Genomic DNA, 19,786 nt, shown 5'->3' with positions numbered 1-19,786 from the left:
ATCTCAGTGTCTTCATCAATAAAATAAGGAGATTGCTCTAAAAAGACCCTTAGGTCTTCTTTGACCCTATGATCCTAAGTTCTTAGGGGTACAAGTTGGAATAGAATTCACTAACAAGACTAGACAAATCAATCAATCAATAAATATTTATTAAATGCATGTGCCAGACACTGTCCTAAGCACTGAAGATATAAAAAAGAAGCAGAAGATAGTTCGATAGTAGAGTGGAAAGGGCTAGGAATTTGTGGATCAGGAAGTTGAGAACCCCTGATTTAGTCCAACTCTTTTATATAGGAGAAAATTGAGGCCCAGAGAGTAAAAGTCACTTGTCTAAGGTCAGAGATTAGATAAGGACCAGAGCTAGCCTTTGTAACCCAGGACCCAAAACTCTTGCTTCTTCCACTACATAAGCCGAATCTTAAATACAAAATGGTAGAGAAGTTCAAAGAGCTGGATGAAGGAACTGGGCTAATTCCTTTCTAGCTCTAAATCCTAAAATCTTATGATCAAATGGACTACAGGAAAAAAGAAGGCTGTGTTTTGGTGAAATTACCAGTAAGGGGAAGTTTGTATTCAGCCTGCTCACCTTTCACCTCCCCAATCACACTTTAGAAACACTTAGCTCCATCCAGTTGCCTAGCTACTGCTGAGCCTATTAAGATATTAATTGATAACTGAGGTTCATAAAGTCTGACCCCTCCAGGTAGTATTTGCATTTCAACAGGAGGTTCCAGATAACCAGAAATTCTTGGAGACTGAAAGAAATGAAAAATGATAATAATAGAACTGCAAAAGAGGGGGAAGGGAGAAACCCTCCAGCCTAGAAGGAATGAATAATAACAGATATCAACAGATACTTATGTACTGTCTGTAGGATCTATGCAGTATTTGACATATGAAATCTCACTAGAGCTTCACTCTAATCTTAATGAAGTAGGTTGTCTGCTTTACAAATGAGGAAACCAAGACTCATGAAGATTAAGTGAGTTGGTCAAAGTCACAAGCTAAGCAGTGGCAGAGCAGGATCTCAAACCTAACTTTCTGACTTCATTCTGCTCTTTCTCTAAATCAGAATTGTGGCAGGGTTGATAATGTTCAATAGGTTGACCTGCCTACAGTCTCAGTCAATCAAAAATTCTTTGATGCCTACTGTGCATGGGGAGTACAAAAACTATCTCTGCCCTTAATGAAATTACATTCTCTTAAATCACATTAAGAGAGGCTCTTGAGTATGTCTATGTGTCCAGTGGAAGGGGCCCAGGGAAGACAGGAGGAATCAAAATAATCAAAAGCATTTTATTTTTAAAATATTCTCCCAGTTCCTGCCAATTTGTGCCTCAACCTAGCCCTGGAAAACGTGGGAGAGGAAAGGGGCAAGGCTTTACCCCAGACTTGTGTCAAGAACATTTGCGTCCAGGTTGCTAATATTTTAGCATTCACAGCTTTGAATCGCATATCTAGTCATTTAAATGACTGCAGTTCTAAGCTACCAGTTTTGAAGTATCTGAAAATCTAAAAGTTCCCATACCTCAAGATCTCCAGTACACAAAGAACTAGAAACTCCTCCTCTTTTTCCCCCTCTCTCTCCCTTCCTTCTCCCTCTTTCCCGGCACTCCTAACTTCCTCTCTCCCCCTTCTACTTTTCTTCCCTCTCCCTCTCCTTTACTCTTCCTCTTTCTCTCTCCTCTACCCCATTTTCTTCTTGTCCTCTTTCTTTTTGTTTGTCTCTTTGTCTCTCACTTTCTCTGTTTTTTCTCTCTCTGACTCTCTTCCTCCCTCCTGAATCCAAACAACTCTTCCAAAGCTCTCTTATTATCTGATCAGCTGCCTACCCTACACATCAGATTTCCTGGACAAGGGTTGAAAACAGGCCCACACCCTTGTTTGTGGGATAAAAGGCAATCTCTTAGCAGGGAACAGAATTGTTCCCAAGACCCAGAGCCTGTGAGAATAATTTAAAAATATATATACATATTTTAAAATAAACATATATTAATATATATTATGTATTTAAAAATACATATATAAAACACACACACACACACACACACACACACACACACACACACTTAGATCAGAACAAAGGAAGAGATACAATTATTGAGTGGTATATTCTGTTTGCCTAAGATTTTTATCCAGCCATCTTATACCTCTGGTTTTGGAGAGAAATACAAATCCAGAGTCCCATTAACCTTGCCCTTACCAGTTCCCTTTAGCATCACTTCTTAGAAGAGAAGCAATCCACCCAGAATATCTCAATGATACCAGAGAGCAGGGAAAAAAATAAAGTTAAAGAATTACCCATCATGTTACCACCACCCATACCCAATAAACTCCAGTGATTCCCTATCACCTCCAGGAACAAATACAAAATGTTCTGCTTGATATTTAAAGCCCTTCATAACCTAGCCCCCTCCTACCTTTCCATTTTTCTACACCTTATTCCCCAACATGTACTCTTTGATCCAGTGACAATGGCCTCCTGGATTCTGAACCTCTCACATCCAATTATCTGTCTCCCTTGCCTGGAAAGTTCTCTCTCCTCAGCTCTTACTGCTAATCCCAGGCTTCCTTGGTAAACTCCAGCTAAATTCCATCTTCTACAGTAAGTCTTCCCAACTCCAACCTCTCTTAATTCCAGTATTTACCATCTGTTCATTATTCCTATTTTTCCAGTACTGTATAGAGCTTGTTTTTTTATATAATTGTTTGCATGTTGTTTCCCCTGTTACATAGTAAGCTCCTTGAGGGATAGGGCTGACTTTCGCATCTTTTTGTATCCCTAACTCTCTTATCATAGTGGTTGGTATAAAGTGGGCTCTTAATAAATATTTATTAATTGATTTTCAACCCCCATTCCTTTTGACCAATGATTCCCCCATCACCCAACCTCATCCTCATCCCTACTCCTTCAGGCTTATGTAGAAACTCCCTCCTACACACACACACACACACACACACACACACACACACACACAGACATTATATACACATACACATACATATACATATACATATACATATACGTATACATATACGTATACATATACGTATACATATACATGGAGAAAGAGACAAAGACAGAGGCAGAGATAGAGAAACAAAGAAAGAGAGATTAAGTAACTTGCCTAGGATCACCTCCTCCCCTATGTTATGTTTCAGAAACAGGATTTGAACTTAGGTCTACCTGGCTCAAAGGTGAGTTTTCTTTATACATGTGGAAATTACTAATCCTCATTCATTCATAAATGAGCACATAGACTAGTTTAGTGTTTGTCATTATCAAGAGAGATGAAGTCATCAGATCAGATTTGTTGTTGTTTGTTGTTGTTGTTCTGTAGTGTCCAACTCTTCATGATCCCATTTATCTTGGCAGAGATACTGAAATAGTTTTTTTATTGTCTTCTCCAGCTCATTTTTACAGATGAGGAAAGGGACTTAACTAGGGTCATACAGCTAATGAGTGTCTGAGATGGAATTTGAATTCAGGTCTTCTTGACTCCAGGGCCAGCATTCTGTTCCCTGTCCCACTTAGTTGCCCACCACCAATAATAACTCCCCAGTTCAAAGGTAATCTTTCTCCAGTTGGAAAATCCCAATTCTCATTTATTTTATTCATAAATGAACATGTAGCCAGCTTAGTGTTTATTATTATCAAGAGAAATGAAGTCATCAGGTCAGAGTTAACTTATGACTAAAGAGAACAGGATGACAACAAAGAGTGCCAACAGTGCAATAGGAGGGAGGAAGTAGAGACACAAGGAAGGATTTTATAATCTCAGCTTATGCAAACATGGCAATGGAATACCAGGAAGGTCATGGTATCATCATTCATGGAGGAGTTTCAGAAATGGGAGTGAGGTGGTTTAGGTACATCTCTATTTGGAGATGTTAGATGATCTATTGAGGACCTTCCCTTTAGAGAGATTATTCCACAGATTCACCAGTCAATCAGCAGTCATTTACTCATCAATCACTTACTATGTCCCAGAAACTGTGCTAAACTCTAGGGATACAAAAAAGTAAAAAATAATCCCTACCCTCAAGAAGTTTTTATAGTGTATGAATGCCAGATATTCTCAGAGTTGGAAGGTACTCAATCTTTCTATGTCTCACTTCCTATTATATAAAATAAGAATGACTTTTAAAACTACTTCAACCCCAAATCCTATGGTTTGATGATTTTCTGGCAAAATTTTTCACTGAGGCAGTTAGGAGGTATAGTAGATAGAATGTTAGACTTGGAGTGAGGAAGCATCATTTCCTCAGACACTAACTGGTTGTGTGATCCTGGGTTGGTCACTTAAGCTGTGTCAGTCTCAGTTTCCCTATCTATAAAGAGGGGATAATAGCACCTACCTCATAGAGTTGTTTTCAGGATCAAATGAGATAGCTGTAAAAATATTTTGTAGGTCTTAAGTTATTATCAAAATGCTAGCTACTATCATTGTTTTTAATAAAATATATCGGGGGGCGGCTAGGTGGCCTTGTGGATAAAGCACGGGCCCTGGAGTCAGGAGGAACTGGGTTCAAATCCAGTCTCGGACACTTAAGAATTACCTAGCTGTGTGGCCTTGGGCAAGCAACTTAACACCATTTGCCTTACAAAAACCTAAAAAAAAGAATAAATAAACAAAAATAAATAAACAAACAAACAAATAAATACGTAAACTATATCACAGTTATCAGGAAGCAAGGAAGAAGTAGAGCCATTAGGATCAAGTGAGAAATTTAGAAGCTAACTTAAGCATTCTTGATTCCTAGATCATTCCAAAAATCATTCTTCCACCTTCATAAAGTCTCAGTGCTCAACCCATTTGTGAATACAAATACAAAGATATCAACACTGACAATTTGTCAGCCAACTTCTGCTTGAAACCTCCAAGGATGAGGATCCTTTCCATCTGAAATCCTTTATGACTTCCTTCATCTTGGGAAAGTTTCAGAGAATTCAAAGATATAAGGGCTGAGTTCAGGTCTGGATCATTACTAATATGAGGATGCCAAACTCTTGTTTGCAATCATTGGACCAGAAGATGGCCACTTGTCCCACTTTTCTATATCAAGTAATAATAGCTCACATTTCAAAAGCACTTTTTAGGTTTACTCTAGTGATTTCCTCACAAGAATTTTCTGAGGTCATTAGTGCCAGTATTAATGTTTCCATTTTACAGATGAAATAACTGAGGATCAGAGAACAGAGAAAACTTCCCAGATTCATACAGCTATGAATCTACATACATACAGCTACATTCACACAGCTATGAATACAGCTAAGGAAGTATCAGAAATGTGGCTCTTTCTCTGAGCTGGGCATTCTTTCCACCCTGCCATAGTTCTTTCATTTCAGCTACTTGAAAATAACAACAATTGTTGTTGCCATTGTTCAGTCATTTCAGCCATGCCCTACTTTCCATGACCCCATTTGGGATTTTCTAGGCAGAGACACTGGAGTGCTTTGCCATTTCCTCCTCCAGTTCAATATACAGATAAGGGAACTGAGGCAATCAAGGTTAAGTAACTTGCCCAGAGTCATACAGCTAGTTAACATCTGACCCTGGATTTGAACATAGGTCCAATGAAGTGGGGAAGGATATAATTTGTTAAGCACTTCCTATGCAACAAACATTATACTAAGCACTTTTTATAAATATTGCATCATTCGATCCTCATAACAACCCTGGGAAGTAGGTGACATTATTATCCTCATTTTGCTGTTAAGGAAACTGAGACAAACAAATGTGAAAGAATTTGGCCAAGTATATGTTTTTAAGTATCTATTATTAAGGACCCACCATGTTCCAGACTCTACCTTGAAAGTGTGATTGGGAAACAGAAAAAAAGACAAAAGACAGTTCCTGTCTTCAAAGAGCATACAATCTAATATTGAAGCCAACATCAAAGTGGGATTTGAACTCTGGTCTTTCTGATTCCAGGACCAGCATTCTATCTTCTGTGCCACCTAATTTCCATCACAGATAAATGGGTACCACTTCTCAGGCAAGTGAATCTCCCTCTACTATCATTGTTTGCTTCAGCATCAGGCTCCACCACCCAAAAACCTTATCAGAGGCCAAGTGGGTGGTTAATCTGAGGCTTCCAGGAGCCTCTCTGCCTGTGTTTTAGAGGTCCTTTATCAACTAAAAACTGCTGATTAAGTACTAGTATCCTAGGTCTGCACTATTTACCAGTCCAGGGAACTTAGAAGGGGAAGAGAAAATTACATAACTAGTCGAAGCTAAATAAAGAAGAAAAGAGTTGAACTGAGAATGTAATTCTTCATATCTTTTCTACTGAGGTACCAGAAGACTTGAGTACTGAATACATTTCCCTCAGACCACCCAAGGAAGTTTGTTCCACTCAGCTCCTGGGCTCACAAAAACTGATATATATGAAACAAATAAAGGCGTATCTTCTTAGAGATACTTATACAAACCAACAACATTAGGAAATCCATTAAAATCCTATTCTGATGGCTTATTATGATGTAGAAATAACCCTGGGTTCTCCAAAACAGTGTCACACTACATCTGCTAATCAAGGATTGGCTTAGTTAAGAATGGAGAATTTCATCACCAGAAAATTTACTTCTGGATAATGAGTTTAACAAACATACAATCAATCACCTTACCAAAGAGTTGCAGGAGACCTCAGAGGCCATCTATTACAACACTACTCTTGAAATCTCAGTACCAGGTTTGTGATCTGCAGAAATGATTGGAAGCTACAAAAAAGCACTTTTAAGTCTGATGTCAGAAAAAACTTCTTAAAAGATAGAACAACCTATAAGTGTAATTAGCTGCTCTTGTGGGAGATCTTTGAACAGAAGTTGGATGACTATTTGAGAAAAATATTACAGTGTGAAATAATTTGGGATCTCAGTTGACATCAATGGTGGATGAGGTCTCCTTCAACTTTGACTAGACCGTCAAATAAGTAGGGAAAAGGGGGTATCTTTTCTTCTTTGACTATGCTTATTTTTCCAATTTAATTATCTTATTTTATGTTATTCCTGCTATTAAGGAAAACCAGAAAGCTTTAAAAAGTAGTTAAATGAAAGAATGATTCACATCTCTTCAGAGATGAATTAAAGAGGTTGGGTTAGTCATATATTCAAGGGAAACAAAAACCATTTCATGGGGCACTTGATCATCTATCTTGTCTTGCAATGTTTACAATGAGCAAAAGCAAACAGACTACTCCAAAAATAAATGCATAGGAAAAAGTCAGCATCTATAGCAAGGTAATCCTGAGCAATTATGCAAAGAAATTATATAAAGTAGAGAAATTATATAAAGAATTCACAAGTTCCCCCAAATTAAACATATGCTTTGATACATTCCTATTTTAAGGTAATTTAGACTTAGATTTATCAACAGTGGAAAACATATTGGAAAATAGCAACCAGGATCAAAAAATGGAAGAGGTCAAATACTTCCAGACATTTATCTTTTTGAACTCAGTAGTCTCACACCTATATGTGCTCTAAGGAAGGAAAGAAACAAACATTTTATTAAATATCTGCTATGTGCCAGTTGTTCAGCCATTTTCAGTCATGTCTGACCCTTCATGATCCCATTTGGGGTATTCTTGGCAAAGATACTAAAATGATTTGCCATTTCCTTCTCCAGTTTATTTTACAGATGAGGAAACTGAGGAAAACAGAGTTAAATGATTTGCCGAAAGTCACATAGTTAGTGTGTAAAATCATACCTGCTATATAAGACTAGATTTGAACTCAGGTCTTTAGCCAGACTCTATCCTCTGGCCAGCTACCTACCCTTACTGTGCTAAGTGTTTCACAATGCTTTACAATGATAATGCCACCTGATCTTCATTACCACCTTGGGAGGCAGTGCTATTATTATCCTTACACAATTGTCAGACAGTGGTTAAGTAACATGTCCAGGGTCACACAGCTAAGAAATGTCCAAATAACTGAGAAATAAATGAGTTATTTCTAATACCAGGCCCAACACTTTCTATTCACTCTCTATGGTGCCACTGGAAAAATGTTGGACATAGAGAGCACGGAAAGCTATCCTAAAAATCGAAATTCGATATATCTTAATGGACAGGAAATGAGGTTACTGACACAGGATGAAGAGTCATTTCAGAGTCAGCAGTGTGTGAACAATCAGATCTCATCTAGTTAGAGCAAAAGGTCAAAATTAAAACCAAATTAGAAGAAAGAATAGATGAGGGAACACTCTAATTACAGAAATTCCAACCAGAACTATTTAAACTGGCTGCTACTTGGGGAAAATAGAAAAAAAAAAAGTAGACATTGACCCTATAGCCATTCTTGGGGAAATTTGAAGAATGCAAAACCGCTCTAACAATGAGGATAACCAATCAGGCAACTCATTACCTCAATTAACAAATACCAAGTTTTTTGGTTGTTTTTTGGGTTTTTTGTTTTGTTTTTTTTTACTAATGGGTAAGACATGGCAGCCAAGGGGGCAAGATTACTCTGTGAGGTATAAGTTTATTTGCAAAACAATAGCTAAACTTTGACAAACAATTAAGACTTAACTAAACAGAAACAAAAAAGCAGTTAATGTAAAAAAATTATCCTTCAAAAACCTTGGTTTAGGATTTATTACTTCTTTAAGCTCGGGTTCTAACCCAGGTCTTTAGACTTCAGATGCAATATTCTTTCCATTATACCAATCTATTTTTAAGTTTTAGGTACCTGATTCTTCTAACCTAGAGTTTCTCTAAAGTTTAATTTAAGGTCTAAAATGTCCTCCCTGATTTCAAACATTTATCTAGATGAGGAGAAAAGTATTGAGGGCATTAATCCACTTTCCCTCCCAATGTGGAACAGGGATAACAGGAGGATATTTAACAATGAAACAAGGAGAAAAAGTCTATAAGAATTTTTACAAGAAATTTTTCTCACCACTGCATCTGGACACTACATCACAGTCCTGAATACACTTCTTAAAGAAGTGGAAATGGTATTGAAGAAAACAAAGATGGCAAAAACAACTGGATTAGATCAAGTCTAGAGAAAATTCATACCAAATGCAATAAAATTTTTAATTTTAAAATATCTGAAGGAAAAAGCTGAAAAGACTTATATGAACTGATACAAACACCAGCACCAGAACCAGAACAGCACCAGAAGAGTATTGTATACATTAACAGCAATTTTGGACCATGAAGATCTGAAAATGATTTGTCTATTCTCAGCAAAAACAATCCCAAAGGACTAATGATGAAGCATACTATCCACCTCCAGAAAAAAGCAACTGATATTATCTGAACACATACTAGAGCATGCTATTCTTCACTGGCTTTCATTCGTTTTTTTTCTTTTATTCAAGTCATCTTGTACAAAATGATTAATATGGAAATATTACCTATGTATAACCTAAATCTGAATGCTTACAGTCTCAGTAGGGAAGGAGAAAGAGGGATAGAATTTTGAACTCAAAACTTTTTTTTAAAATGTTAGAAAATTGTTTTGAAGAAAAAACTTATATATGCACATATATATTTAAAATCTGGATCCGGTCTCAGACACTTAATAATTACCTAGCTGTGTGGCCTTGGGCAAGCCACTTAACCCCATTTGCCTTGCAAAAACCTAAAAAAAAAAATCTGGAGGGAAAAATATCTGAAGGAGATGAAGACACCCCAACAGAATAGGGGGGAAAGGTCCCTTTCCTTTGATAAGGTTATTGGAAGGGAAAAGATATTTTCACAAGAGAGAGAAGACCACATCTTCATTACTACATTGTTGATGAAAAGAGAGAATATAAGATCTCATTGTTTCTTATTTTTTATTATTAAAAAATCATTTGATTTGTTTGAGCAAAAAAAAAGCATAATTTTACCAAAACACAAGATTTCTTGAAAGATATGACCATAGAGATAAGCTTCTGATAATGAAAATCAGAATAGTATAAAACAGGGAGATGTGCCTGCCAACTTTGTTTGCATTAGGAGAAATCAGGTACAAAGTGCAAGTCAGGAACATCATGCCTCTTTGGATGGTAAGGTCCTCCAAATATATCTGCTTATAACCCTGGACTGGTAGAATTAAGCCCCAGAATATTGTCATGTCTCCTACATGAGATCCATAATCACTGAAGAAAAAAACTAAGTGATATAGAATTCCTATTATCTAGTCTATAACATGCAATTTTATGGGTAAGTTATAGCCTTTATCTATCTGTCTTGTTTAGATATTGCAAAAAGGCTTCCTAGGAAGAGCTAGAAAAATTTCACTTAAAATAACTACAGAATGTGTAAAATAGATCTACCTAATAAGGCACACATACATGGAAACTATGAATACAACTACTTTTTAGAAATATATAGATATAAATAACTGCAGAATTGCTTATGGGTAGGCTAAGTAAACATTATGAAAATGACAATTCTATTTAAATTACTTTACTAATTCAGTGTCATACTCATTACACTAACAAAGAATTACTTGTGAGAACTAGAAAAATACAAAAACGAAAATAAAAATTCAACTGAAGAAATGGGAAATAATGAAAAAAATAAGTGAGAAAGAAGAGGACCTGGCAGTTCTTGATCTCAATCCATTGACAAGGTAATTATAATCAAAATTATTTCATACTGATTAAGAAAACGAGAGGTCAATAAGTGGGCAGATTAATTAACACAGCTACACAGTAGTCCAGTATTTGATAAATGCAAAGACTTCAAATATCAAGATAAGAACTCATTATTAAATGGAAATAATGTGAAAACTAAAAAGTCATCTGGCACAAACTAGGGACAAGCTAACTCCTCTTATACAAAAATAAGCTCCAAATGGATATATGCATAACTTAGATATAAATGATGACATTACAAATAAATTAGAGTAGCATAAGAGAAATTATCTTTCAGATCTAAGGATATGGGTAATGTTCATGACCAAAAAAGAGGCAGAGTAGAATATAAAATAGACAATCTTGATTGCATAAAATTTAAAAAAGTCTTGCCAAACAAAACTAATATCTCCAAAATTGAAAGAGTAACAAGGGAGAGAGGACTTTCAAGCAATTTTCTCTGAAAATTCAGGGTCTCATTTCTGAGATGAAAAGGAACTGGTTTAAATTTATAAGATAAGAATAAGAGTCATTCTACAACTGTAATAAAGGATAAGAACAGGCAGTTTCTAAGAAAGAAATCCAAGCTCTCAGTAATCATATAAAAAATTGCCCCAAATCTCTAATAATTAAGGAAATGAAGATTCTAGAAGATTTTAGGTGAACTTCCACCTCACATAGAACAGATTGAAAAAGCTGACAACTGGAAAATGACACATGATGAGAGGCTATGAGAAAACAAGTATATTAATGCACTGTTGGTGGATTTATGAATTGAGCCAGTCATTCAGGCAGGCAAGTTGGAACTGTGTCACAAAATTTGCTTCACTGTTCATATTCTTTGATCCAGAGGTACTACTAACTACTAACTCCAAAGAGATAAGGAAAAAGGAAAAGGATGCACACATACAGAGATAATCATAGCCACTATTTTTGTAATAGTAAAAGCCTGGAAATTAAGGGTATTAAATGGAGAATGGTTGAATTATGGCACATGACCAACATGAAATATTATTGTGCCATAAGAAAAACCTGGGAAGATTTATATGAACTAACAGAGTAAAATGAGCATAGTCAGAAGAACAATTTATATAATAACAACATTATAAAGACAAGCAACTTTGGAAAACTTAAAAAATCTGATTAATGAAATGGCCAAGCACAATTCTAGAGAGCTAAGGATGAAGGGTGCTACCAAATTATTGACAGAATGTGTGATGGATTCAGAGTACAGATTAAGACAATTTTTTTCTGTTTTACTTGATTATGTGTATTTGTTACAAGTGTTTTTTTTTTCACTGAGGGCAAATGAGGATGCACATTTTCATTCATTAAAAAAGCAAAATTAAGTTTAAGAAGAAAAAACATTTTGTACCATTAAAAAACAAAAAGGTGGATAAGTAATTTAGTGAGAGGAGGAATAAAATATGGACAGCCTGAATCCCACACTGAGTTCACAAAGTATGAAACATCCAGAAGAAAGCCCTGGTACATTGGGTGGATTTTTTATGAAGAATTTAAAGGAAGATATATGTGCATAAGAATCAAATAAAATGGAAGTGTGGAAAGATGGAATGAACACTGGAAGCCAGAGGACCTGAGTTTCAATCATGCTTCTTGAAATTATGACTTGTGGGTTCTAGATTAACAATCCTTAGAATTTATATCTAGAATGGGTCATAGTCTAGGATCTAGTATGACTTTTTTTATTTTAAAGATAAGAAGACAAACCTGAAGAAGGAAAGCAAGTAATTCAAAGTCCACAGGTAATAAGTGGCATAGACAAGACTCCAGTCAAAGTTGAATCCACATTTTCCTTTTCTCATCATGCTCCCTTTTAATACACCAATGAAATGTATTCAAGTTTTGAAATAAGAAAATGCCCATCATGAAAAATAAGACTCATTGCCCAGTAGATGGATACATCCCTGCCCTAAAGGCTTAAAAGAATAAAACCAATATCCATATCTAGAAAAAAAAGGTAAATTTAGTGAGTTTGCTATTCCTAATTTGAGTCATATGACAGTATACTAGGAATAAAGAGCTGAGTTCAAGCATTGCCTCTGCTATTTATTAATTGTGTGACTTTACTTCCTTGAGGCTTAGTTTCCCAGTCCATAAAAGAAAAGTGAGAATACTTTCCCTATCTCCATAGTGGAGTTTTCTTAAGGAGAAACTAAGTTCCCCATTGTTAGGGCAACTTTCACATATGGGATTCAGGGACAGAAGGTTTGAAATGAAAATGGAACAAAGTAAAGATTGACGGAGTGATATCTGTGGGGTGGGGGTGGGGGGAGGGAAGCAAGATTGAGGGAAAATTGTAAAACTCAAATAATATCTTTAATAAAATTTAAAAAAAAAAGAAATGAAAATGGGACCAGACCTTTAAATAATGAAGTCTTTCTAAGAAAGCAGTCAAGTCTTGTATTATTTTTTAAAGTAATGATACATAAAATAGGAAAAACTTCCATTAACAAATGGATCTCTATGGATCTTGTGGCCTTTTTTTTTTTGTGGTATCTGTAGTCACCTGGTTCTAGCTATATAGTAGATACTTATTAGTAAGTATCTAATTAGAATCAAACTTTTTATGAAACTATAAACAAACTATGTATAAAATTCAGTTATTCATCTTCCCATCACAAAATAAACTACAGAACTACAACTGGCAAGTTTAGTTACTTGTTCACTTTCCTCATTCTCCTTACTAGCACATTTGCTTCCTGGGCATAGAAACTGTGTCTGTATACCCAGTGGCCTATTTCAATTAGTAGGCCCTGGATATTCTTGCAGCTTTTTGGATAGTTTAATCCCTAGCACAAAGTTTTGAACAAGATTATTGAGTACTAAGGCTAGCCCATGTTCCACTTGCTTGTCTGGGCATCTTCCCCTCCCTGGGCTTCTAGCAGGAGCTTGCCCAGAGCAAGTCTAAACATGTTTGGGGGTCACCCAAACACAAGTCAGAGATCTGGCTTTCAAAGCTTATTAAAATAAGACCCTAATGTTCAGGGACAAGAAGTCTCCTATGTACACAAGTTAGCCCAGTTTGCTACCCAGACAATAAAGAGTTAGAAGGACTAGTATGTCAAGGAAACTGAAGAGGGGTGAGAGGACTTAGGAGAGCATGAAGCCCATGTGGGAGAACCCAGCCTTTGTTGGCCATCTTCTTTCCAGGGAAATCTCTGCATATTGAGAGTCCATCAGAAGTGAGTCCTTAAAATAAGTAAGATCTATAAACTATGAATTTTTGTTTTAGAACAGAAACATCCTAAGTTGCATATGGCATAGTAGGGTTGGATGGGAATGATCCCTTTCAAAACTCCATCTGTGGGGTGGCTAGATGGTGCAGTGGATAAAGCACGGGCCCTGCAGTCAGGAGTACCTGGGTTCAAATCTGGTCTCAGACACTTAATGATTGTCTAGCCATGTGGCCTTGGGCAAGCCACTTAACCCCATTGCCTAGCAAAAACATAAAAAAAAAAAAACCCTCCATCTGTTAGGGATTAAACCATCCAGGAAGCTGCAAGTATATCCAGAGTCATTGTATAGACTAGTTATTGAGTATACAGTTACAATCCCAACTTCAATTTATTTTGTAATAATCTTGGGCAAGCATATTCCTCATTTCTAAAATGGAGGACAATGACACTAGTCTCACAGTGAAGAGCATTGGAACAATAAAGCTCTAACTGTAACACATTTCACAAATGATAGGTGTCATAATTCATTATTAAAAAAATCAGTTAATAGCTCACACCTAGGTGATGTTTTATGATCTGCAAGTTGCCTCAATTACATTAGCTCATTTGACCCTAAAAAATGGCCATTAATTATTCTATTTTTCAAATAAAGAAAATGAGACTTGGAGAGGTCAAGTCAATTGCCCAGAGGGAAGGTAGGAAGTAGGTGTAGCAGAGTATTATTCCCAGGAAGAACTGAATTAAAAATTACAGATTAACTTAAATCTCAATCTAATTTTTTTATGAGATAGTATCCCATTCTTATTTTTTTGTTGTTGTTGTTGTAACTCTCAATAAGCACCTCCAGGAAGGAATTTGAGGTCTGAGATGAAAAGGGACAGAAAGAAAGGATGGGTACTTAAGTTTGTCTACACCACACAGCTAAAACAGCTACATTTTTATTAAAGTAACAAAAAAGTGTACATTTATCAATAGAGCTGTACATTCTTTCATATAAAAACACTATACAATATACAATTAGTAACCTTTGTCCCCTCTGTCAGAATAGCTTACAAACTCACTACCATGTTTTACTTAATATGAGAGCCAGTCCTGCTCAACAGTCCAGCTCTGAAATCTTGTTTTTTTTAAAAAAGTAAATATTAAGGAAGAAAAGAGAGAAAATATTTAAGAGACCACAAACGGCAGGGTCCTGAGTGCAGTCAGAGGCGAGGACATATTCCACAGTGATTCACAGCTGTTTGTTTTTACCCATCCCACAGGTCAAGGAATCAATTCCCTGTTCTGTGGATGAAAAATTAATTTTCAATTTAACTTAATACTCGAAACCAGGGTCAAGGAGCTGGCACAAAACGGGGTACAGTCACAAAGGGGCAGGACTAGAACGAAAGAGTAGAGAGAGTGTTTGGTTATTAGCACCTTATGAATCAGGAAATAAGAGCAGCTTGGGAAATCCAAAGGGAAAAAAGAAAGCTGGGGAGAGACTTCCGAAGAAGGGGATGGGAGAGGGATTTTTTTTTATTAAGCCCTAGAAATAGGAGCTTAACCAAGCTGCCCAGATGCTCCAGCTGTGTCCATCCCAGCGTGTTCTTCTCAGGGACACCTGAAGCCTTTTCCATGCTCCCCCTTACTCCCATGAGTAGGGAAGAGAGGAGGGGGAAGGGATATTCTTTTCTAGTGCAGCACTTTTCTATTTCTCCCCAACCAAAAGCAGTAAATATTGCACAATTCTACTAACGGATTGGAGTCACATTTAGAGAGACACTCCTCTTCCACCATCAGGCACTCTGTGCCAAGGAGAAGTAAATGCCCAAAGGTTTGTTTTTTAGAGGCAACCGGAGAACAATGCCAAGACCTGTAGAAATTGGGGCTCAGGCAAACGGTGCCCTCAAAACAAACTAGCCAACTGGAGCTCAGAGGGCCTTGGGGAGAGTGATTCTTCATAGACGTCAGCAAGAGGACTGGAGAATCATTCCACCACCAGGCCACACTGAGGTGCAGGAGGCCATATTGCACAAAGCTTGAGAACTTTTGTCCTAAAAGGATAGAGGCAGCTCTAGTGGCAGCCCAAGAACAAGGAGGGGAAGAGGAAAGAGGAGATTTGTGCTTTGAAAAGAAGACTCATCATAAAAGACCTGAAGTTCCCTGTAGCTTTTGAGTTCACCTCTCAATGGGATAATGGCAGCATCATCAGGACTTTTGTGGTTCCCTAAGCAGGGCAGCAGATAAGCTGCCAGTCCAAAGAGTATTCTCCATTGAGAGCACTTTGGGCCCCAGCCTTCCATTACAAATCACCCCCTTGAGAATACCATATACACATACACAGAGCAGCATAAAGCAACATGGGAGATTTTGTGCAGATTTCCTTACCCCTCTATTCTATTCCAGACCCTCCATCACCAAAAAAAAAAAGTCTAAATAAAAATAAAAAGCCCTAAAGCCTTAGAAATCACAGCTGGGATGTCAAAACCTTCCAGACCCTGAGGGTATTATCAGGACAATTTCTTAATTTTAAGAAAAGTTGATTGAGGCAGGAAGAATAAGGAAGCTGCCTTTCATTTCCTGCCCATGATCTCATCAAAGGGGGGGAAAAGAAGAAAAAAAAAATAAAAGAAAGACAGGCAACATAGTATTTTAAAAGTTTAGGCTTGAATGCCCCTTAGCAAAAGAGGACCAGGTTCCTGGAACCCTGGGTGTGAGTAAAGGAGGCTATAAACTGAAATTCTCCTGTACTCTTCTCTCATCCAGGGTAGACCCTGATCTTTCTCATTCACAGTTGCTAACCATAGATGTTCTTATTTTCCCTGGGGTGCCAACCAGGCTCCTACCCTATACCTTCCCCCCCCCAACCCCATCACACCTCCATCCTGTCAGGTCCATACACCTAAAACTACTACCTCTCCCATTGGCAGATACTGGCTTCAAGATACTCAGGCTCACAACATTTCTTTCCAAAGGCACCATAGGAGGCCACTTCCAAGCAGCTCCCACTAAGGATATTTTTTCTTTAAAAAAAATTTTGGTTTTTTCCCCCTCTTTTTTTAAAAAAAAATATATATAAATAACTCTTCATTTAAAAATATGATTCCCCAAGTTGAGGTATGCAGTGGCCTGTTATCGCGGCTGAATGAATACAGTAGGTTGCTGGGGGGGGCAGTAGTAGGGGGTCTTAACTGGAGACCGCCATGACATAGTTCTTTGAGGGGCTGCTCCGGCCCAACATGATTTGGTTCTTGCAAGTAAGGAGTCCATAAGAAGATGGAGTGGGCCCCGCCTCATAGAGGACACAGATTGATCCATCTTCTCCAATTCGGTAGGACACTTCATAGGGGTCCACCCAAAGGGTCAACTCGCTGGGCAGCAGCTGGTATAGCTGGGGCAGGCTGAGTCCAATCTGCCTGGCTACCTTGCTGATGATGGGGTCCATCTTGTGGTTGATTCGGATGCAACGGTAGCCTGAACCTTTGGATGGCTTTTCTGGGAACCAGTGGTGTTTGTAGTGCTCTGTGGAGGGAAATGGGTAGGGTCCCTGGTTAATTCAAGTCAGGTTAGCACAAGTTATGCTACAGGCATAGCTGGATTAAGTGAGAGGCCAAAGGGAATGCAGCCTATGCAACTTTATAAGCATACTTTATCACTAAAACACTTTCTAGCATCTTGAGCCCCAAGAAATCTAAACTGTACTGACTCAGGAAAGACTGCATCACAGCAAACTTTGACCTTCCTGCAGAGCTCGCCCTGGTGGCAGTGGCCTGCATGGGCAGCCTCTTACAGTAGCCCCGGTTTAAGGATGGGCTGGATTGTTTTAGCATGCCCGGGCTTGGCCCCTGGGAGCCCCGGGGGCAGTCAACTCACAGACCAGAGGCCAAGAATTTTGATTCCAACTCAGTTGCTATAACATTATGGGATTATGGAGCAAATCACCCACCCTCTTTCCTTAGTTCTTCTCATGGGAAAACTAGAGCACTTTAATTCTCAGGAAAAAAAAAAATCCTCTGCCAACAGTCACAGAAATCAAAAAGTGAGGAGGGCCTGGGTTCAGACTTAACAGTTGCAGCCCCGAAGGAGCCAGTCCACAACAGCTGGTAGCCTGGCCAGAGCCCTTTTCTCAGTCTCTCCCACCCCCGCCCCCCGGAAAGGGGGCTTCCGGACAAGGGTGGACCCCTCCACAAACGAGGGTAGCAGGCAGATGCTTTAAGGGGAACTGAAACTCCGATTGAGGCTCACTGGCTCCTAATTCTGCCCCGATGCCCGAATCAGAAGGTTTTTCGTAAGCGTTAAAGGGAAGGGGCTGCGTATCTCTGAGGATCCAAAGGACGTCAGGCGGGGACGAGGGCTCGGACCCCGCGGCCACTGCGCCCCCCACTCGCACCCCGGGAGAGCTGGCCACCCTCATCTTGCCACTCCTGGCATCCCTCCTCGGGAGAACAATGTAACCCCAGGAACTCACGGACCACACAACCGGGGCGGCCGGGAGAACATTTGGGCCCGGGACTCCGGGCAAGTGCTGGCCGGGGCGCATCGGCCTGAGCCCCGACCCGGGGGGCGGCCAGGGGAGGGCCTGGGGGTCGGAAGCCCCGGGGTTCTGCCCACCTGTGAGTGCCTCTTGAAGGGCCCCGCTGAAAACTTGCAGCCTCTGTTCGCTGACACAGCCGCGGGTCCTCAGGAGGCTGGAGAGGAAGCCCACGGCGGCGGCGATCTCCGGCAGCATGTCGGCTCTCTTGCCGGCCCAGCGGGGCTGGCTCATGGCGAAGGCGCTGGGGCTGGGGGCTGCTGCGGCGGGTGGTCGCGGCCGCGGGGAGGGGAGCGCTGGCCAGGCTGCAGCCGCCCCGACGCTCAGCGGAGGAGCAGCCTGGGCTCTGCCCGGCCCGGAGCGGCTCCTCTTTTCATAGCCCTGGCGAGGGAGGGGGAGACGGCGGCGGCGCCCATTGGCCGTCGGGGCCCGGGCCGGCCTGCACCCCGCAGCCCGCTCTCCGCCCCCTGCGGCCGCCCCCTCCGCCCCCTCCGGCGCTGATGTCATCCTGCGGTGACGTCAGTGCTGGGAACCGGAGCTGGGGCTAGGAGTGAGGGGAGGGAATCGGGGGGAAACCGGAGCCGGGAGCTAACAGGAGTAACAGGAAGAGAGGAGGGGCGGCAGAGACGGGGGAGACACCGAGGAGGGCTGGCGCGCGTCTGGAGCCCTCCCTGGAGCACCCTCCCTTCTCCAGCTTGCTAAAACCTTCTCGTCTTTCAGAGTGCCCGGCTCTCGTTCACCCTGAACATCCCTACTCAAGACTCGCGTTCCAAAAAGTCATTGGGACTGGCCCCGGCTCAAAGAGCACCAGTTGCTGTCTACGGACGGACTAGAGTCTCCGCTCCCCAGACTGATCTCAACCTACCTGACCGGCTTTCCCCAACCCTTCACTCCAGCCAGCCAGATGGACCTCAAGAAATAAGATTGTCTTTTTAGAAAGGTTCTCCTTTCTGCTGTTGGGTTTTAGTGGTTTGTTTGCATGGATTACTTCCCCACAAAAGGGATGCCATTTGCTCTGAATGTCCCATCTTTTCTCAAACAGGTTCTAGCTTCTTTGCAAACCCAATGCAATGTATTCTTCGTGTGTTTTCAGCCAAGTTTCCTTTTGTCATAATTACCTTGTCAATATAAAAAGACTTTTTTTAACCCCCTAACTCAATATTATCTTTTCCAAACCTTTGTTTACTATTCAATCAATGAACAATTATTGAGTGACTAGTACAAACTAGCACAATAGTAGATACTATGGCTACAAAAACACAAAGGAACTCTTCCTTATCCTCAGGGAATTGGCATTCTCTATCTGGAGACAACACGTACAATACAACCATCTAGTTTAGAATGTCCTCCCTAGTCTTTTAGAATCTCGGAACATAAACATACAGAGTTGTTTTGTTCAACGCCCTTCATTTTACAGACTAAGAAACCAAGGCTGAGGAGTGGTTTACCCAAGGCCATACAGGCCAGAAAAAGTAAAACCAGGATCTGAATGGATG

General features: G+C 39.7%; 1 protein-coding gene across 1 annotated transcript; it reads right to left on the bottom strand.

The window, feature by feature from the left end:
• Positions 1-2,038: 2,038 nt before the first annotated feature.
• BTG2 (BTG anti-proliferation factor 2) lies at positions 2,039-18,563 on the bottom strand. The gene is made up of 2 exons (XM_074222412.1): positions 18,371-18,563; positions 2,039-17,281 (listed from the first exon to the last, which is right to left on the bottom strand). The coding sequence occupies exons 1-2, from the start codon at positions 18,522-18,524 to the stop codon at positions 16,947-16,949; spliced, it is 489 nt and encodes a 162-aa protein (XP_074078513.1). The 5' UTR covers positions 18,525-18,563; the 3' UTR covers positions 2,039-16,946.
• Positions 18,564-19,786: the final 1,223 nt, after the last annotated feature.

This window comes from Macrotis lagotis, chromosome 2 (genome assembly GCF_037893015.1).
Source record: "Macrotis lagotis isolate mMagLag1 chromosome 2, bilby.v1.9.chrom.fasta, whole genome shotgun sequence".
Taxonomy (NCBI): domain Eukaryota; kingdom Metazoa; phylum Chordata; class Mammalia; order Peramelemorphia; family Peramelidae; genus Macrotis; species Macrotis lagotis.
This window is presented reverse-complemented; position numbering and strand designations above follow the sequence as displayed.

Bases quoted from the DNA above. Each gene is read 5' to 3' on its own strand.
- BTG2 (XM_074222412.1), bottom strand. From the start codon at position 18,524: ATGAGCCAGCCCCGCTGGGCCGGCAAGAGAGCCGACATGCTGCCGGAG. The intron at 17,282-18,370 runs GTGGGCAGAACC...TTCCCTCCACAG, and splicing joins CCTTCAAGAGGCACTCACAG to AGCACTACAAACACCACTGG.